Consider the following 23,123-nt stretch of genomic DNA (forward strand, 5'->3'; position numbering starts at 1 on the left):
GTATCAAACCAATATTAATATATCCAAGGTTGGTGTGATATAGTCATATATCTATATTAGTATTTCTAAAACATTACCCAAAAAAGTGATTTAAGTATTTTTTTCCCCATACTTATGTAACTTTGCTATTTCTTAAATTAATCATTGTCTTTCAAATAAACTACCAGCTCTTAGCACGTCTTTATAATTTAACCGTACGTAATAACATGTAAAATAATATTAGTAGGTTAAATGCATCAAGAAAAAACTCATAATCTTTTTGTTAAGAGATGATCATATATATAAACATATAACATACCTTTTGTATTGGCAAAAACACGATACCTTCAACAATAACTTCATCGTCACCCAAAAAGTTAGCCAAACAAAATCCCTGTAGTGAAACATTGAATTCTACATCATGTTTAATACTGGTGGTTTGAAAGAGTTCCAACATCATCCATCCGTCTTTATAATCTCCACAATATGATTTATAAGATTGGCTTTGGTTGTTCAGTGTATACTTTAGACTCCTGATTATTGGATAGTCAGGAGAATATTTGTGTTTGCATCGGAGGTAAGCTGCATATGTTACTCCGGATGATAGAAATTGTGTGGTAATCTTCACTTGCATATTAAGCTTTGATGCATTGAAAATCTTGACTACCATTGGGAATCTGCATGTTGGACTACATGCAACAATATTAGTTCCTTCAATAATATATCTACGAAATTCCTACTATAAAAGGAGTTTGTTTTTGGATATAGATACTAAAATCAAGTACATACACATATTCATTACATACATATACAAACTCACATACTCATACATATACATACATATATACATGCCCCAATAATGTGTGCCTACTAGCTAGGTGCAAAAATTTAAACATGAGATCACGAGCTTAAACCATTGCAAACTCAAAATATGTTGTGCAGAAGTTGAGTTGCTTATGGTTGTCCATATAAGTAGGTTGATTATTGGAGTCAGCAGGAGCATGGCTAGTTATTGGCAGAACAAGCAGGTCTACTTATTGGCAATCCATAGGGGTAGTCCGAATAAGCAGGGCTGCTTAATGTCAGAATAAGTATGGCTGCTTATTGATAGTAAGCAGCCAACATTGCTTTAAGTAGTCAACAAGTTCTCAAGCAACAAGACAAGCTTTCTTGGAGGGCAAGTTTTTCTTTTAATGACAAATACAAAGATATATACTAAACTAGTCCTAAATTATTACACATATGTCCACAGTGGGACATGAACTGGAGGGCAAGTCTTTGACTCGAACGTTCAGTGGGGCCTGTTTTGTCAGCATTAACTTCGGCCCATGACATTTTGTGTCCCTTTAAGGTCTACCACTCCATAAATAATCTCATTTATCATAACCCTAATATACTGTACAAAAAAGACTTATGACATGAAAACCAACAGAGGAGGCGGGGGTAGAGGAAGATCAAAATCAAGGAAGAGAGGACAGTCGAAAAACAGGAAGGATATTACATGTTGAAACTGTAATAAGAAAGGTCATTTCAGGAATCAGTGCCCAAAGCTTTTGGCAGATAAAGGCAAGTGGGAAGTGAATATGACATCATATTCTAAAGATGATGCACTCATTTGTTGCGTTGTAAACTCAACAGAATCCTGGATAATGGATTCTGATGCATTGTTTCATGTCAGTCATTCCAAGAGTGTGATATAAAATTTTAGGCACTACAAAGGGGAGGTTCAATTGGAAGATAACAAAATCTTGGATATTACGAGTGTTGGGGATGTTGTCCTCAAGAAAAATTTAGGTACAAATTAGACTTTGAAGAACTTCAAGTACATTCCAGATCTGATGTAACACCCAAACCAGGTATGAGTTTATGTTGTGCATCTTTAGCCGTAGAGGCTTGCTTTTGTGTTTTAGCTCTTCCGCGGCGTGGTGGGTGGCTTACCACGACATTGTAATGCCACATCACCATAATATATTAATTATTAATCCCACAATGTTTCGCCTCAATGGGATCAAAACAGTAGGCCTCATGTCTAGAGTTCTACTTAAAGAATGATGGGGCCATGGTTTCCCCCAACCCCAGCCTCCATCTTCCCAGAAAGAATTCCCTCAAACCCTAGCCTCCTTTCATGTTCTAAGACTCTTTTTGTGTTTTGTGGTATTCTTAAAGGAATATCATCAACCTTTACAGATTGAGATTGTTTCTAAGAAGTGATCCAACAGCTTGTCCATCTTCCAGACCTTTGTAAGTGTTCAAATTCCTAGCTTGATGGCTTAAAATTCCTAGATCTAGTATTTTATGGAATTTTGAGTCCCTTTTGATGCTTTAGTTGGAGTTTATGCAAAAAATCCATATAAAGCTTGCAGCTTTATATACCTTGAGTGTACCTGGAGTGTTTTATCTTTTATATGTGGAGCTAAAGTGTGATTTAAGGACATGCAATAAATAAAGGTCACATCTTTATCATTTTATACTAAAATGGTGTAGAAATTGCATGGAGTGTGTATATTCATAAAGTTATAATTTTTATGAATCATTTTAGTGTATTAAATCCTTCTGGAGAGTTTGAGGCTTGGTCTTAACGAATGAAGGACTTAATAAAGATTTGATTTTTACAAGCGGACTATAGTTTGGCCAAGGGTTGACCACTGTGCGGTGGGCAAAAGACTCGTGTCTGATCTATCTCTCATTACCACAGTGTCGTGGTAGGTTGTTACATGAGTATTCTGACTTTTAGCTACAACGACATGGCTATGGAGTTGGCCACAATGTGGTGACTCGACTATTAACTTTGAGCATTAAATTTTGACTAAGTTTGACTTTAGGTCAATCTTTAGGATTTAGGTCATAGGCTGAGGGTTGACCTTTAAATACATGTTTAGGTGGTTGTTATGAATGTCTTCGCGTTTGTGAGTTGTAGAGGTTTTTTGCTTTGTTTGTGAGGTGAGTATTATTTACTATGTTACTTATATTTAATGACTGTTTGTGAGCTGCAGATAGCTCGAGGTTGCTGATAACCCAGGTTGTTGTAAGTGAAAGCTTAGGGTTGCTAATAACCTAAATGACTATGTGAGCCGCTGACAGCTCGGGGTTGCTAATAACCCAAAGCGTTGCTAATAACCCGTAAATGTATTATATATTTAGCTTTGTTGTGTTGTATTCGATATTTTTTTGGAACTCACTATGCTTTAGGTTACATTTCTAGATTTAAATGTTTTAAGTATTTTTGAGGATCAGGGCAAAGAGAAGGCGTGAGTGTACACATTATCCAGTAGACTTCATGATTTTGAGAGATGTTATGTTATGATACTTTGATTTTGATTCTGTGTTGTGAAACAATTTCTTTTATGGCGTTTAATTTTTATGAAAATGGATTTTATCTCTTTTAAAAATTCAAATTTTCATCAGGGTTTTTGAGATGTTACAAGTTGGTATCAGAGCCCTGGTTTGAGGGATTTGGATGAACACTCGTGTGATTCTAAACTCAAACTAAGGATCTGCGAAATTCTTACAACAATTTTCTTTAAAGTTTATTTTAAGAAGGAAAGATGCAATGTGTATAATCAGTCGAAGCTCAAAGGAAAGTGATCCCCCCAAAGTATCCATACTTGTTATTTGTTGATATGTGAATTACTAGAACTGCATGCTAGTGAATAGGCTAAGGATCCTCAGGAATTGCATGATAGAGTTGCCTGATTATTGTGATGACTGATAGCCTATGGGATTGCTTAGTCGTGTTATCTGGAAATGATACTATTGATGTGTGACAACCCAAAAATATGTTGCAAACCGTTGTTAGGAGCTAACACTGTCAACAACACGTAATCGGACCCCTCTGTAACCATTCGATATATGAATAAATATATTCGATTTTGTCTTTAATTACGTTGACTAATGGGCTCAAAACATAAGTGTGAGGAAAATTGTATCATCTTATGAGCATGTTAACATTTTTAAAATGTAAGCGTTACCGCAATCCCAAAAATATCAACTTCGTAAAAATCCGATGTGGCATGAAAGAGATATGATTTTTTATAGTAAATAAAAATCTACCACACATAAAAAGTTACAACGTCAAAAACTAAGAGGATAACGATTGACTGCTAGCAGAAGTCACCGAAAGGAGAAACATAATACCACTTAAAGTAGGAATTTTAAGACAAAGAACACCTGAATCGGAACCCGCATAAGAGAGTTATGATTTTTATAAAATCATAACAATTATAAAATATAATCTAAAATTAAAACATTGAATTTTCCAAAATGACAAAAATATAGTTTTAGTGCATGTCGATGCCTACACGAATATATAAGATTCGTTGAAAATGGAGTTCACATGCAAGAGATACGAATTTTTAAAGTTTAAAAATCGCCCATATGTGCACCTATGGGCAACGTGACTTTCTTTCTGAAACCTCAATGCAACAGGATATGAATGACATGACACCATGAAAGGGAGACATGTGTCCGCTCTCAGGTTGTTCACATGCAACTTGTATGACGTGCTCTCCAAAGCCCCTATAAATAGCAAGATTCGACATATCATTTCTCACACCTTAAAAAATTACCATTCTATCTCTCGATTCTCATGTCGATACCATCCAAGCGATCCTTGAGTTCCGCACTTTCGACTCTACCCTACATCAATGGTTCACGCTACAAGGGTGAGTTCACGTCCTTTCACGGTGGGGGGATACATGTTATATCACAACTATTTTCATAATTTTTAATAGTTGTATATCATTAGTTACATAATTATGCTTAGGACATTAGGATAATATTATGCTTGGTAGATACCATGACTAACTTTTATGTATAATATTATGCCTAGATGTTACGCTAACTCAAACACTGAGAATTTATGAATACCCAGTCATTATGCTAATGAAACATTTATGGATATATTTTACCTAGTTGTTACACTAGCCAACTTATAGCCACCCTTTTGATAACTTTACACCTAGTGGTTAAACTACCCAAATACCCGACTAAACTTAATATTATAGCTTATATATATATATATATATATATATATATATATATATATATAATATTGATGTATATATGTATAATAAGTATCTCGTATAAATACAACAAGGAAGAACAACATGATCGATCAATGGAGGCTGCACATAAACAAGTGTTAGATGAGACACAATTCATCACCTAACTAAATGACCTTTAACTATTCCCGACCTATAATCGTTAAATCTTAAGTAAACGAGAAAGATATATATAGATCTATACATGATTGCCACTCCTACCTGTGGTTGCTAGCTACAACCTGACGACAGGTCGAAGTAGGCATAACATTCTAAACTATTTTCGACGTCCGATGAAGCATCGTGGTTTTCGGGGATTATTCTACACAATCATAGCTTGATTATAGGAACTCATCGTAACATTGTTAAAACTCAAACTACTACTCTTTAAGGAAGCCTCAAAAGGAGTAGTAGCATATGTAAAGTAAAAAAATAGTAACAAAATACTAGGGTGGTATTTGTATAGTGACTATAAAAAACCAACTATACAAGGATTCTAAGGAATAAAACACAAGAAAATAGGAAATACTAATATACATTTTTCCAATTCATAAACAAAGATCCAGATCCCAAATATAGGTGCTAAACTATCCAAACTACTACTACGATAACCCGAAGAAAACAGTTTGGCATACCCAAAACCAACAACACAAGTTTAGGAATACAATAACGCTGACATAACAAACTCTATAGATTATTTTAGAGAACACAAAACCTGAAAAACTCACCAACATGGTGTTAACCTTTTAAACTACATGCATTCCTAGGATACCGGTGGAAACAGAAGATCTTACAACAACTAAAGAGGTGACTAGTAGTCTGCCTAGAAGCATATTTACCAACATAAATCACTATGTAATAAATTCAGTTCCTTATGTAAAAGAACAACTGATAAATAGAAGTGATACTTATATTATAAAAGTGTGTATAAATTCAAGCGTAATCTTTATCTGTGAACCAACATCCTAACGTCGCATCACACGACATTTCCCTCGTCGGCTGGGTGTGTGACGTGATGTTAGTGGTCAAGTGTATGCCCCATGGTTGTACATAATTAAGATTTTTTAGTCTTAGAATTCTTGATATGGACTTACTTCTTGTTCTTTGTTTGGTTATGGTCTTAGGGTAGAATAATTTATTCGATTGTCTATTAGATCATGTATTATGTACGACTAGCAAGCTTTTGAGGTACAAGAGTATGGCTGAGATTGTCCTAGAATGAGAAACTAGGAGTTAGTGGCTGTCTCTTCAGAGTGTATAGGTGTATATTAGTACACCTACCTACAATTGAGTTTAGTGAATTAGAATTTAGGAGGATTCTTAAGACAAATGGGGATAGGTGTCGAAGGTAGTATGGGCCCATACTAGTGGAAATCCAGGATATGTATGAGTGTGAAGGAAAGTCACATGATTCTAAGGAGTGGGAACCTTGCTAGATATGGTTCATTCCATGATGATTCGAGATTCTTCATTTCTGGGGGTATGCCTTAGAGATAGCCACCCAGATCATGAATCTTGTTCCAATAAAGAAGGTTGCCGAAAAACCTCATGAGATGTGGACATGAAAAGTTCCCTCGCTCGTACATATCAAGGTATGGGATTGTGAAGCACTCATATGACGAGAGACGCATGAAAAACTTGAATCCAGTGCCAAGAAGTGTTATTTCATTGGCTACCTACAAAAGTTCTTTGGATACTTGTTCTACAGACTAGTGATAATGTGGTCTTTGTAGCCCGAAAATGAGTCTTTCGTGCGTGCGCTAGAGAGAGAGAGAGAGAGAGAGAGAGAGAGAGAGAAAGAAAAAAAGAAAGAAAGAAAGAAAGAAAGAGAGAGAGAGAGAGAGCTCATATTTAAAGAGGACATTAGGAGTACTATTGATCTTAAAGAAATTCAAGAGTCATCCAACGAAGGAACCTCACACAACACTAGCACTCAACATGAGGAAGAAGTTCCAGTTGAGCCCGTTGACAAATCATTACACCTTCTTAGTTCAATTAGGGTTAGTAAGCCACCTGATTTCAATGGTTTCCATATTACTATAGATGGTGACACATTTGTCAGTGATCGCACATTGGTAAATTTAGATGAACATGCTAACTACAAGGAAGCAACGGCAGGCCCAGAGGCTGCTAAATAGAAGGAGGCAATGGACAGTGAGATTCATTCCATGTATGATAACCAAGTACGGAACTTGGTTGATCATGTGCCTGGTTGAAAGACAGTCGGGTTAAATAGATCTTCAAGAAAAAGACCGACATTGATAGGAAAGTGCACACCTATAAAGCAAGGGTGGTTACACAGGGCTTTACTCAAACCCAAGGGATTGACTATAATAAGACCTTTTCACCAGTAGCTAAGATAAAGTCTATCATGATTATGCTTGCTATAGCTGCATTTCATGATTATGAAATTTGGAAGATGAATGTTAAAACCACTTTCCTAAGGAATCTATCTAAGGAAGTCCACATGAGTCATCCAGAAGGTTTTATACATGCCAAAGTTCCCTGATAGAGTGTCTAAGATTGAGAAATCCAGTTATGGATTTAAACAAGCATCTCGCTGTTGGAATCTTTGCTTCTATAAGAAATTCAAAGAGTTTGGTGTTCTCTAGAAGTAAAGATGAGTCCTATGTATATGACAAACCTAATGGAAGTATAGTGACTTTCCTAATCTTGTATGTTGATGACATACTCCTTATTGGAAACGATATTCCAACCTTGCAAGAAGTTAATTATTGGCTTGGGAAGTGTTTTGCTATGAAGGATCTAGGGGAAGCATCCTATATTCCAAGAATAAGGATTCATCGAGATAAAAAGAATCTTCTTATTAGTCTCAGTGAGAGTACATATTTGGACAAAATAATGACGTGTTTCAATATGGAGAATTCAAAGAAAGGTGAATTTCACATTCGTAGTACTATCAAGTGGAGTAAGACTCATAGTCCATGTGACAATAGTCAACTTCGAGTCAAGTCAAAGTCAACAAGTCAAACCGATCGGCTCGATTTAACCCTTGTATGTTGGGGTTTACATTATGTAATTACTGTATAACTCGCTATCTTAATGTGAAAACATCATTTGGAACATTTATGTGTTTAATTTTCTTTAGCCTTGATAGTGCTAAACAATGAACAAAAGTGATAAAACACTATTGCACACTCATCGGGAGTGTGTAGGACGCTAAAACACGGCTTAATGAGGTTTACGGACCTTGCGATGAGAAGCCAAATACTCAAAAAGGTCACAAAAGGAGCCTCTCCCAATCTCCTTTCACTCTATCTCTTTCTATGTGAAATCTCTCCCAAATCTCTCTCCATATGAGGAATCTCTCCAAGATTGTGAAATCTCTCCCAAGTCCCTCCCGAAACCTCTCTTGAAATTTTTATAATCAATTGGGGCATCCCGATACTTGGCTTGATGAGAAACCACTAAAAGAGGGGAAAAATCTTGGAAAATAACCCTTTAGGACCGAAGCCTCTCCATAGGGGCAAAGTCCTCCTTGGACCGAGGTCCCAAGAAGCCAAACCGGAGTCTACTTAGCTAATCACAGCAAGCGAGTCGCAGTCAGCGAATCGCAGCAGCGAGCCGCAGTCAGCGAGCACCAGCCACCGACCGCAGCAGACATCGCTCCGGACCCTCCTGAAGAACCCGCCTGCGGAGCCTCCTCGGACCGCAGCCCCTTTCTCTTTGGATCCGCATCAGCAGCCGATGCCACTCCGGATTTTGGACTGCTGATGACCAAGCCCTCGCCTGACTTCGGATTTCTTCATTTTTCACACGGTTTTCGATCATTACTCCGTTTTAAGCCCGTTTTTAATTATTTTAACAGGGGATTTTCACCCAAACTCATATTTTGACATATGAGGCCCCAATTATTCATAAATTCAATATATTTTTAAGGAAATATCTATTTAGGGATAAAATCTATTAAGTGAGATCATGAGGTGGAGTGTGAATCTTGCCATAATATTTGACATAAACAACCACCCCATATCCATTCCCATGACCAGCCATTGTACTCCTCACCATACCTGGTCATTCAAGAGTACTTTCCCCACCATTTGACCAGCCCCACTCATGGTCAAAGGCTGAAGACTCTTACCTCTCCTCACCTTTCTCTCATTTCCACCCAAAGAACAAGCACCTTCTCTCTCAAACTTTCTCCCTCAAATTCGAGATTCAAGGCTGATCATCAAGTTTTCTTACACTCTTGGTAAGTATAATTCATCCTCCTTGTGATAATTACACGTCCCTTTACTCATATCATAGATTGGTTACACAAATTCCATCACTTTGGTGTTAGATTCTCGAAAATCTCTAGGCATTTTCAAGTGTTCTTGAGTTGAACACTTCTCACCTCCAACACTCATCTACTGAAACCACTCAAGTGAGTTCATACCCCTCTATTTTCATGTTTTCTCAAGTTTTAAGGGGGAGAATACAAGTTAAAATACCAAAAACATAACTAAACAATTATAATAGCTTTCATCAGAAAAGTTGGACTCCATTCATGGACTGTTTTGGTCAACTTAAACAATTTAGTTTTCAAAACTGTTTTAGGTGCAAGTAGCTCCAGTTCTTATCTTTAAAATGACTACTTGCACATCTCCATACGGTTTTTCTACGATTTATGGTGATTTTTACAAAACCGTCTATCATTTCAAACATCAATCCAGACCAGTCTGTGATTATGGACTTGTTCACACACGTTAGAGGTCACTAAAAATCAGGGGAAAATTTTAAGAACAAACTAGACTCATTTTCCAAACTCTCAGAATTTACAGAAATTGATTTGGACATTTGATGATTTTTCTACAAATTTTCTAAGTACAGTTACAGAAAATGTTATCAACAGAAAAATACTATCAATTTCATTTCACCTTGTAACATGTTGAGCAAGGTATATATATCTTTATGTGATTATGTGTTATTGCAATATATGACATTTTTGTCTTAGTATGTAGATATACATCAGTTAACAAATGGATTGTTGCTAGATAAAACATAGAAATAACAATGTGTTATAATCAAAGTACATCCATTACATACAAACGTTTGAATAAACTATGTTAAGTATAGTTTATGGGATTTTTACCGCATGACAAAGGCTTTACTCTCGAAACAAATGGGTTTTTCATACACGGCCTAATAAACTATAAAAGTAATAGTTCAAGGATTTCATATCACTAATTTATTCATAAAAGGTTATTTTACTCCCTCTAAGGGAAAAGGGTTCAATAACAAATCATTTGTAAACTAGTTAACTTAGGTTGTGAGACAATCTCTACCCATACGTTTGAGTATGGGATTCAAATTCCTGTAAGTTATCACCATAGTCTCTTGTAGGGAGAGCGTGATAATTGTGTATAGATCTATATTGGGGTTGACATCCCACACCTCGCTGCTAGCTACAGCCGGACCGGCAGGCCTGCGGGTGACAAGAGTCATAGGATCAGGGCGTCTAAAAGACGTTGTGCAGGTTACCTCTAGTCATAGTATGGTTATAGTGGATCACATAAATAGTTAATAATCTCTCAAGTTTACATGGAAAATTTCTACTTTAAAAAGGGGGTTATACTTCTAAATTAACGAGTTTATGTCAATTTAAACTTGCATGATTCACTGTAAGTATGATGAATTACTTGTACACTTCGGTCTTTGGGTTTTAGGACTACAGTTACATAATAAAGAAAATATTGGATTTTCTGGAAACATACTCTATCGCTTTTACAAGAAAAACGGTTATTTCTCAAACAAAAACTCTTATGAACTCACCAAACTTTGTGTTGACACTTTTCAAACAACTTGTATTCTCAGGAAATCAATAAACAGGAAATCAAGTGCATTTTGAGGATGGGACGTTAAGACGTCAAACATTTCATATTTTGTCAACATATTGTAATTGATTTTGAAACATGTAATGCATACAATGATGTAACTCTTTCAATTATATATATGTTGGTTGTGTTTACTTTCATCACTATTGTCATTGTGGTTATGATACTATACATGAAGTCCTCCACCCCCGGACGTTTCCGCCATCCTTGGTTTGGGGGTGTGACAGTCCAAGTACCGATGAAGAGATTGCTGACATGAGTCGAGTCACATATGATTCTACTATAGGATCGATCATATATGCAATGAACTATACTCGCCTTGATATGTCATATGCTTTGAACATGGTTAGTTGATTTCAGGGAAACCTTGTCAGAGCCCATTGGATTGCGACGAAGAATATTCTTATGTATCTGCGAAGAACGAAAGATATGTTCCTAGTTCTTGGCGGCAGTGATATCTTAAGAGTGAGTGGTTACAAAGATTCGATTTTCAAACAGACCAGGACAACTTTTCTTCGCAGTCTAGTTGGGTGTTCTTACTAAATGGAGGAGCAGTTACTTGGTAAAGTTCCAAAAAAACACGATGGCTAACTCCACATGTGAGTCTGATTACATTGCAGCGAGTGAAGCATCGAAGGAAGCGGATTGGTTGAAGAACTTTATCAGAGATCTCAGAGTCATTCCTGTTGGATTAGGTGTCTAAGCACATAACTATAATTGGTATGTACTTGACCCGCTAGTAGCATGGTCCATTTCGGGTTGCATATCACCAAGACAATTTGATAGGATGGATATTTGAGTAAGAGGTTATTTATGATTTATTAATATATTATAAGTATAATATATTAATTGTGAAATCATAATATTTAATTAGTATTGATCAAGAATTAATTTAGTGATCAAAAGAGACGAATTAAATTAACGGGGATTGATTAAGTAAATCAGTGATACATATATAGTTTAGGCTAATTAATAATGGACTAAGTTCATGTAAAACTCCATGAAGAATTAGTCCAAAGGTCTTATCATATGGATTATTGGATTAAGGCCCAAGAAAGTGGATTGGGGTTTAAGTCTTGGAATTCTACTCTATATATGTATTTCCTTAAGCCCTAAAATGGCACCTATGAGTTCTTAGAGAACCATAACCGATTTTATGTGCTTAACCTCTCTCTATCATAGTGTGTTGTGAACTTTTTGAGGCATCACACTTGAGTTGCTAAGCTCTTAAGGCCAAAATTCAACAAGCTACAACAAGAGGTAATCTTCCAAATTACTTTTATGATTCATATGCCAAATTGTATGCTAGTTGTAGCCTTCATGCTTTGGAAATTTTGTTGCATGTATAACTAGAGAAAACTTAGATCCAAAGCATTTAGGGTTGTATATATACCATAGGATGTTAGAGTACACAAAACCCAATAGTGGTATCAGAGCCATGGGTAGTTTTCTGTTATATTGATGCTTGATTAAATTGTTCAAAGTTGAAAAAGCTGAAAATTTGTTGTCTGCCTGATGAACTCGGCGAGTCCTAAAATGGAGTCGATGAGTTGGATGATTTTTGCCTTGAACTCGTCGAGTCTGTGCCCTTACTTGACGAGTTGGTCAGTCGGTTGGCAGAATTTTCTAGTTTTTGGCCTGTTTGGATTAGGATCATTTCCACAAAATATTTTGGCTCATAAAATTTGATTTTGGTGATATGGTAATAATTATCCCCATCCAAAACTTGATGATTGCCAAATTTTTAGATAATTACTTGGTTTTGTGAAAAACTAATTATTTGTAAAATTTGAATCATTTTGCTATAAGAGTTGCATTAGGTCAAATTGGTAAATGATAAAGAATATATGATTATTTTTATTAGTTTTAAATTTGATCTAAATGATTTGAAGACTTAAAAAACTTGTCTTTAAGTTTTGGAACTTAGAAGTTTTTTTTAAGGAGATATAAAATTAAGTCCATAAGTTATGGAATTCAAAAGTTTTCAAGAGTTTCATAACTTGCCCTCAAATTATGGAATATGAAAAGTCTCATTCATGAAAAACATTAACTCTTGTAATTGAAAGGTTTCAAAAGATGCAACTCTTAGGTTCATAACTTGAAAATAATTAAATAGTTTTTTAATTTTGAATTTTTTACATTTAGAACCTTGATGCTTTGAATAGTTCAAATCACACCCTTATGGAGTTTATTAAATTAATTAAGGTGTTTAATTAAAAGAAGATTAAGAAATTCATAATAACATGGTTTAAGTTTAATTAAATTAAGAGTATAATATATTAATAAATTAAACCATCAAGTATTTTAAAAAGTGTAAAAAACACCCTTATACTATATAAAATTAAAAGTTTAATATATTAAATATGTATAACTAAAAAGTCAGTCTTACCGTTAGTAGGCCTCATTCACGAAGCTAGTCTATAAGTGGTGTTTAATGAAATTGCCTATAAAATGGCGATTGAATGGGTATCCACTCTTACCCACCACACTCTTGACTAGTGGATGGTCGTTAGCCGAATGGGTAGGATAGGACACAAACTCTCATTAAAAGTATAATGAAATACCAAGTAACTAAATACTTTTATAAATTCCCAATCTTAGTTACTTAGGAAAAATGTGAATTTGATGCTATTCCATGAAATTATACTTTACACATTGCCAAGTCGTTAGTGGAGCGTGTGTGGTTAACCAACACACTAACTTGGACTAGTAAGGGTGGCAAAGGGTAGCTCGTAGTTTGTCATGGATCAATGGAGCGTGTGTGGTTAACCGACACATTGATTAGGTGATAAATGACTTCGAGTGTACCAAGCTAATTTGCATGGTTATTCACACCTTGTTTGTGATCCTCGGTATCCCAGTCACAAACTTGAAGGGCATAATCGAGATTAAACATACCATTGAAAAATTTCATTGAATCACAAAGGATCTAGGAATTTCAATTCATTTAAATCCTAAAATTCATTTTCGTTTTTCATGGTGGAAATTAGTAAATCGTCATTTACCTACCTTCAAATATTTTGCAATTGGATTACGGCATCCCTCTTCCAAATTGTAGAATATTGTGTTGGGTCGTAGCCTTAATATATCATTTTAGGTGTTATATTAAGGACTTAAATCAACTAAACTTGAATTTCTCCCTTGTAGATGTCTAGTTATGACAACTATGGTCTTCCCGAATATTTTGGAAAAATATTTCCTTATGAAGATGATGTTCCCTGAAATCATACTTCACTTCCTCCACCTCCTCCAATAGTTCTCCCTAACCCACATGTTCGTCGACTTGAAAAGTTCAAGGTCACTCAAGCCCTATTGTCAAGCAAACATGAAGACGGAAGGTCCGTGTATGCACATGTCTTGGAGATGAAGTCACATATTAACATACTGGGAATGTTAGGAGTCGTTGTGTTAATGAAGTTGGCTGTTGACTTGGTTCTTCAATCACTTCCTAAGTCATATAGTGAGTTCATTAAAGATTACTATATGACAGACCGCGACATGTCCCTTATCGATCTTACCTAATTTGCTAATTGCTGCTGAATCAGAAATGATTTGGTGCACTGGTAATGCAAATCTAATTGGAAGATCTACTTCCTAAAATTCCATGGACATTGACAATAGAAACATTGGACGTCCAGAAAAGTCTTTTCTTCCCAATGGAAAGGGATCGGCCATGGTCAAATCATTTGATCAAATGGTATAGAGAAAGGCTAAGCCTGAGATTGTTTCGTGTGCCATTCCAAAAGAATATGTTTGCTTCTACTGCCAAGAGAAGGGGAATTGGATGTGAAGCTGCCGTATTTACCTGAAGGATCACAAGGATAGTAAAGTCAAAGTGTTTGACCTTGCTTCAAGTAAGTCCACTATCTAATTCTATTAAGTTCCTATTTGTAGATTCTTAATACATGATGTGACAAGGTCACATTTTGATGTTTTGTAGGATCGAAGAAAATAAAGGAAGCTTAAAGAAAGAGCAAGCTGAGTCTGGTCGCGAATCGGAATTTTGAGCTGCTACTTAAGAGTTATGATAGATTGCTTAGAAATATGTAGTAACATAGTTTTCATTTGTAATTGCATTGCAAGGACAAGTTTTTCCGCAATTTTTATAAATAAAGAAAATTTTGATTTTATCTTATTTTATATTTCCTTGCAATGACATTTGTGAAAAATTGATGTTTGTATGTTTCAAATTTTAGCAAGATGGATTTGATTCTTTCATTTGTGGTAGTGTCAAAATTTTCCAAATAAGGAAAGATTCTCATCACCCAAGTTTCAATTGGACAGAAACTTGGAATCATGCGGCTTGTATTGTATGATGAATGAGAACCTTCATCTTTAGGAAATTAAGACTAATTCCTTGTTCACATGTATATGTGAGTCAAGTGAAGGACTAGGGATCTAGTACACATTGTTGTACACTGGTCAGGTCCACCACAAAGAATGATAAGATTATTCGTCATGATTTACTAAAGTTAGTAAATATGGTTATACTTACAAGATTAAGTGTAATTCTGAATCATTGAAAAGTTTCAATGTGTAGGAAAGCTAACAAGAAGAACCAAATAGGCAGAAAGATAAAAGTTTCTCTGATCTGAAAGGAAAAGAGAATGCTTTAGTATCGTGTTTTATGATTACCTTAATGATTATGAAAACCATATCACAATTTGATCATGTAAGGACACCTTAGTGCATTTGTTTGGCTAAGAAGAGGAATTAGGAATTGTTGAAATGTTTAGATAGTTAAGGTGAGTGATACTTCGTTCCAAAATCAAATCTTAGAGTCATACTCCAAGATTGTGACTTGTGTGACATATCTTAAGCAGGTTTATAACACCTAAATAGAATGTGTAGGTAGTTGTGATGTTTTGGATAAAAGAAAGACGAACTAAGATCAATTATATGAAGTGTTATTCTTAATAAGAACCCGCACTAACTCTTGAATATTTGGTTGTCAAGGAATGTTTCCTGACAAGAGAATCCTATATGTCAAGAGCAAGTGGGAGCCTTAATGGTCTTGAATAGTTTTAAGAACTAATCAAGAATAAACCTATTTTTTATCACTAGCACCTGACTTAAGGTTTGTAACCTATCGTGTTGACATATTATTGTTTCTGTGACCATTCCAATTAAAGTTAACTATGCATTTGAGTTGTATGATTTCTCAATTTTTTGCATAAGGCAAAGCACCTTGATTAGTGAAAGTTCATTGATTAGTAAGGGTGAGATGCTCAACAACTTGGAAGACATGGTAGGCCCTTGTGCTGCCAAGTGGCATGCAATTAAGATTGAACAAGTTCAGTCCATATGAGTTTGAATTTGTCATAGACCTTGTCTTATGATAATGACAGATTCACATGGATACGAACACATACACCACAAAATCTAAGTGACACAAGGTTTCTCTCCACTTCATGAAAATGATTGTGAGGAAATGATTTTACTAAGAAGATTTTAAGGACATAGCAGTTGTGGTAATTGCATTCTCAAATTCGATTATGATTATGACATCCCTCGTCATAGTTCGAATGGTGAGAAATGGAAAATAATCTGAACATTCAGAACTTATTGCTGTAGGTTCTGAAATAGTTTAGACACACATGAGCTTTTAATAAAAGGTGTATGAGCTTATATAAAGGCTTATCAAAGCATCTCGTATCAAAAATCTGAACTTTGGTAAGAAAGTCAATAATTATTGATTTCTAGAAGTTTGGCTGATTTCTAGGTACATGTCAAAGCTAGTTGGAGCATAAGTGTTATGCTGGTAAGAATATTATCATTATGTTAGTGGGAGCATAATCATTATGGTAAGTATTGTGAGTTAGCAATGCTGCTTATAGGGAACAAAGTTTTAATTTGCAAAAATGCAATGTTTGAAAATTGTTTCACTATAGTAAGGGAGAGGATGCTTATACTTTATTTCAAATCTAAAAGGTTAGATTGAAATATTAACTAGACTTAGTCATGGACCTATATGATTACCATATTGGAATGTTTCAACATGACAATTCTATATATGGAAATATTATAGCAAAAGACTGGTCGAGTATCATGTCTGTATGTGAGACATTATGAATCGTATCCCACTGCCAATGTGGAACCATTTCCATATTTACTATATAACCACTCATTATTAATAGAATCATGTATGTTCATAATAATGTCCATATGGTACATCCATTACTATAGCAAGAATGTTATAGCATACGCAATCGATCATTTTCCTTCTTCAATTCGTGGGGTTAGCTAAGCATCTTGTTAACTGTTTTTGATCACGTTTCTGAACTCAGACTATCCCATAATATTTGATTCCATTATTGGAAAATTTTCACTCGGAGTTATATTGCTTTCTCAAAAAACGTTAATCGTAAAAGTGATAAAATTTAACACAATTGTAACTTCGAATGCATTTTAAACATTGTATCGTCTTTCGTTTGAGAATTCCAATTTCATTTTTGGAACCACCACACTCTGGACAATAGACATGCATGTTCGAGAAAAAATTACGAATTTGGATTACAGGGCACGCTTTTCGAGGTTACATCTAACGGAGAAGATGATATTGCCTTGATGACATCATAAAAGTGCTATAAATATGAGACCAAAAATCAGCAAAAAATGTGTCGTCTCTTTCTCTCTCTACTCCCTCTCTCTCCATCTCTCTCTCTCTCTCTCTCTCTCTCTCTCTCTCTCTCCTTCAATTTTTGGTTTCAGAGACTGCCAAGCGCCACCCCTCCTTTCGTCGTACCCTTCCATCGTGAGCCACCTCTTCCTAGTTGTTGTTTCCCTTTTGTCCAAGCCAACTGTCGCCGATATGCTGCTGCAGAAGACACCAAAAACAACCGCGAACGGTCTTCAATCGGTGCCAAGCGCCATCATGAAGCGGCGGAGATCCAGCCGGATTCCATCGAAAATTCCATCGAGTTGTGATCTGTTTGAAAATTAGTTTTCTGGGTTCCTGACAAGCAGATCTACAAGCCTACGGTGTTAGTTTCTTGAAAACATTTTCCTTTCAAAAGACGAGAAATGCAAAACGACATCCGATTCTCAAAACGAACACTTTTCATGCTTCAAAAGTGGGTTCTATGACCCCTTTTAAGATTTTTATATTTTTGGGGGGTGAAGACATGCATATCTCATCTTTACATTTATATAAACTGGTTATTATTGATTAATAATTTATATTTCTTAATAACGTCAAGTTATATTTACGTCCAGTTTATATTTCTTGTTATTATTTGTTACACAAATAGATTTAAATTATATAAACTTGTTATTAATTGTTAAAAGTTTGTATTTCTTATTTTCATCAAGTTTATAGTTAATAGTTGTTGAAAAAGACTAGACTGAAACATATAAACTTACATGTTTATCGTTATGTTATATTTATAAACAATGATCGTCACTTTGTATATAAGCATAATAGCATAAAAAGTCGTTTACTATCATTTTCCGTTACAAATGATACTTTTCTTCTTTATAGTCTTGTACTTCGCTCTGTTTTTGTTGGTTTCACAACAGGTAAAATCGGTTTTAGTCAAAATGCAGCTGTTAGGCTTTTAGATTTTTGTTAAATACTTTTATTATGTTTTATGCACAAACAATTATTAAAAACTTTAAGTTAAAGTTTAAAGATATGAACTCACATTAGGAATGACTTGGACAAAGCGGCAATAAATGGTTTTCTAAACTTTTTAAGGAAAGCTTATGACTCAAACACACACACACACAGACACACACATACTTTTAGATCTGCTAAACTCATGATTTCCTATGTGAGTTTTTCCGTTCATCAACTAAGAACAAAAACTTAGTAAAACCCAATGTAATTATAACTATTAATCTAAAATTAACAAGAACATTGTGTATAGATCAATATAGATTGACACCTCTGTCTATTGTTGCTAGCTATAACCCTTTGCCTGAAGGGACAAATCAGACGATAACATTCAGTCTCCATATCGTTTTCTCGATGCCGATGAAGCGTTGGTATATTCTCGAAAAGGTACCTTGCAGTGCTGGACAGAGGATTATGTTTACTTAAATAGATCGGTTATAGGCTCACAATAGACCCCCAGTGTACACTCTAAAATTCACTCTTATGAAATTAAATAATAATTTATATGTTGCTAGAAACCTCGTATAGAATTGAAATATGATTTATACGGTGCTGTTCCTTGTATAGAATTGATATATGATTTATACGATGCTATTCCTCGTATAGAATTGAAATAGGATTTATATGATGTTGTTCCTTATATAGAATTGAAATAGGATTTATACATAGAAGATACTCATACGAGTTGAAATAGGACTGTATGTAGCTTGAATATATGCATGATGATTTGTGATTATCAGCATATTATCTAATTACGACAAACTACTTAATAATATACGACACAAACTATTTTTGTTTAATAACTTAAAGAGAGTAAGTTACACGACATAAAAAATACACATACACTTGTACGGAGACACAAACACACTTACATGCACATAAGTAGGGTAGGTGCTTATACTTTTCTTTTTATATTTTTTGGTCATAGAAATTACGTTTTTCACATAATTTGATAATTGGCCATTTTTATAAATACACTTACATGAACATAAGTAGGGTAAGTACTTATATTTTTCTTTTCCATGCTTTTATTGTTGCCTCCCTATTCAGGCACTTTTGTCGCTTTATGTTTCATTTTGTTGAACTTATATTTCTTTTATTGTACTCCTGAAATTCCAAATGAGGTAACCACTTTCGACAATTAACATAAGTATGTAATATTATTACAAGAGTTGTATTGTGCAATATATGTTCAATAACTATGATCGATGACTACGTCGCATAGCCCGACGTTTCCGCCACCGACCGGGGGTGTGACACTATAATTTGATTTTTGACCCGTTTCATGTATATTTTCATCATGGTGATGACCAAAGTATCCGGTTTGGGTATGGGTTACCTTGAGAGGCCATGGTTGAGTGATGAGGAGATCTAGGATTTGATCACCACTCAGGTGACCATAATAGTCAATGAGGTGATTCTAGAGCTTTTCGAGTTTATCAAGATCATGTTGATTAACATTATTGATGAGCATTATGAAACGGTCACTGAAGCTGCTTCTGCTTTCGCAACTACTACATCTATTGTTGATGTAGGACCACAAGGGAATGGATCGATGCAATATCAGGATTTTGATGACATGAAGCCCCTAGAGTTTGATGGGTTTAGGGACCCGATCGTTGCTATGATTTTGATCTATGACGTGGAAGGTTGTTTCAATACATGTTATTATAACGAGAACCTGAAGGTAAGATTCCTTAGGAGAGAAGCACTGGTGGAAGTTTGTGACTCAAATTCTTTCTCATGTGGATCGGGTAGCAGTGACATGGGAGCATTTCTCAGAGATGTTCCAGACAGAGTATGTCCTACTTGTGGAAAGAAAGTGATTGGTTCAGGAGTACCTATTGCTCAAGCAGAAAACGGAGACGATGACCAAGAGCACCAAGATGTTCACCAAGAGGGCTTTATTTTGCCCTGAGTATGCAGCCTCAGATTAGGTGTAGATGACCCGCTACTTGAGTATGCTCAAGATTGAGATTAGGGAGTTCACGTGTACTACTCAGTACTAAGCCTTAGTAGAGCTAAAATTGTATGCCTGGAGGAGGGGGATAAAGATCGAGGAATAGAGGAAGGAGAAGACACATACCTCAGTTCAAACACAACCTATAGCTAAGCAGTTTAGGACTGATGGTTCTCAATCCAAAGGCCAAAAGGGCTACACTCGTAGCATGTGTGGTAAGGTTCACGAGGGTTCTTTCCAATCAGGGCCTGGGTGTTTTAAGTATGGAAAGGAGGGCCATCATGCCAAGGATTACACGTAGGGATTTAAGGTTTGTTTCCATTGTGATAGGCAAGCCATGTGAAGGCTAATTGTCCATTTATTGCTGTCAGACTAGTGCAGACACTAGCTCCTATGACTTTTCAGATCATAGATGACCGCTAAGGGGGAATTGAGGCCCCAAAGTCTAGGGTTCATGCTAGCTGACAACGGTGGAGGCAAGGCGGCGCTTGATGTCATTATTGGTATGTATCTATTTATTTTCTTGTTAAAGTTACTCTTTCATGCTTATGCTTTTTTTTTTGCTTAGGTAAATTTCTAGTGAACTCAATGCATGATTGAGTGTTGTTCGAATCGAGTGAAATTCAGTCATTTATATCACTATCATTCAGTAGGATCTTCGATGTAGCTCTTGGGGTGTTAGAGTGTCCACTACATGTTTCCATTGCCGACGAACACAAGGTTTCCACTATTTGGGGTGTATTTCCCAATTGATTTGGTCCTTATTCCACTAGGGGATGTTTGTGTGATTGTAGGTATGGATTGGCTGAGCTGGTTCAAGGCTCTGATAGATTACGAGGAGTAGTTAATAGTGGTTCGTACCCCAAGTGTGGGAGAGCTGACCATCTATGATGAGGGTACCAAGGTCGACTTGGTCTACTGCTCTTCCGTGAAGGGTAGGAGATATATCCAGCACGGTTGTATGGGTTACATTATTTATGTGGTGGATACTTGAGAGGAGAAGAAGTACATGATGCCTGATGTGCCAATAGTCCGAGAGTTCCCTGATGCTCTCTTGGAGGATTTTCGTGGCGTGCCTCTGGAGAGGCAGTTTGAGTTTAGGATCGATCTGATCCCTGGGGCGGCCCGATAGCTAAGGCGACGTATCGCCTCACACCAACTAACATTTGAGATTTTTCCTCTCAACTCTTTGTGATTTTGCGAAAGGAGTTTATCCGGCCTAGTAGTTCACCTTGTGTACAGTCAATCATGTTTTTTAGGAAGAAGGATGGTTTTCATCATATGTGCATAGATTATCAGGAGTTGAATACGTTGATAGTGAAAAAACGTTATCCACTTCCAATGATCGATGACCTTTTCGATCAGTTGTAGTTAGCATCTTAGTTATGCAAGATCGATTCGAGGGCATGGTATCATCAGATGAGGGTCAGAGATACGAACACTGAGAAGACGACCTTTTAGACTCGTTATGGTTATTATGCGTTCGTGGTGATGCCATTTAGGCTCACCAATGGACTGACAGTGTTCACGGACATGATAAACTGGGTGTGTAGTTCGATGCTTGACTGATTAGTTATTGTATTTATTGATGATATTTTGGTCTATTCCAAGATAAAGGAGCAGCATGAGAACACCTATGAGACATTCTTGGGTTTTTAAGGAAGGAAAGGTTGTATGCGGAGTTCTCTAAGTGTAAGCTTTCGTTGTGCGAGGGTTGGTTTTTGTGACACCTCTTCAATCAAAATGAGATTTTCGTCAATCCGACCAAGATTAAGGTTGTGATGTAGGGGGAGGTCCCGAAGTATACATCTAACGTTCAAAGCTCTCTTAGGTTAGCAGATTACTACAGACGGTTAATTCAGGACTTCTCCAAGATTTTTGTCCCTCTTAACTGTTTGATGAAGAATGTTGTTGTTTTCAAGTTCGGGCCTGAGCAATAGGCAACACTTAGGACTTTGAGGTAGAGATTATGTGAGGCTCTAATGTTGACCCTTCAAGATGGTGTTGAGGATTTGGTTGTGTATTGTGATGTTTTGATCACCTTCTTGGGTGCAATACTCATTTAGTGGGGTATAGTGATTTCTTATGCTTCTAGGCAGCTAAAGCCTCATGAGGCTAATTATCCTACTCATGATCTGGAGCTGGGGGCAGTGGTTTTTGGCATCAAGATTTCGTGAAATTATCTATATGGGGTCTGTTTTACCATTTACACAAATTACAAGAGTTTAAGGTACCTGATGGATCTGCCAAATTTGAATATAGGTCAGGGTAGATGCTTGATGTGGTGAAGGATTATAACTATGTGATCTTTTATCACCAGGGGGAAGGCCAATGTAGTTGCCGATGCTTTGAGTCGTAAGGCGACTAGTTCTCCTATTAAAAATCTATGTTTAAGGGTGACCATCACTTCACTACTACTGAATTTGAGTAGAGAGGCACATACATAGGGGAACAAGGAGGAGAACCGATAGGTATGGGTTGCTGACACAGTGTTGTAGGGTTTGGGTTCTAGTTTTTGGTGGGGTTCGAAAAACATTGGTTGAGGAAGAGCACAAGTCTAGGTTCTAGATACATACTGGCACAATGAAGATATATCAGGACTTAAGACTTAGTTATTAGTATCCCTGCATGAAGAGGGATATAACTTAGTACACTGAGAGGTGCTTGACTTGTCAAAAAGTCAATGCCGAACA

The 23,123-nt window shown here is 36.1% G+C and overlaps 1 protein-coding gene across 1 annotated transcript in view; it reads right to left on the reverse strand.

Moving 5' to 3' along the window:
* Positions 1-23,123, reverse strand: part of LOC111909875 (uncharacterized) — a 113,533-nt gene that overhangs the window by 71,577 nt on the left and 18,833 nt on the right. The window contains exon 3 of the mRNA XM_052769834.1: positions 299-668. Coding sequence (XP_052625794.1) covers positions 299-668 — 370 coding nt within the window. The remainder of the gene's footprint in view (positions 1-298; positions 669-23,123) is intronic.

The sequence above is a fragment of the Lactuca sativa genome, chromosome 3 (genome assembly GCF_002870075.4).
Source record: "Lactuca sativa cultivar Salinas chromosome 3, Lsat_Salinas_v11, whole genome shotgun sequence".
NCBI classification, from domain to species: Eukaryota; Viridiplantae; Streptophyta; class Magnoliopsida; order Asterales; family Asteraceae; genus Lactuca; species Lactuca sativa.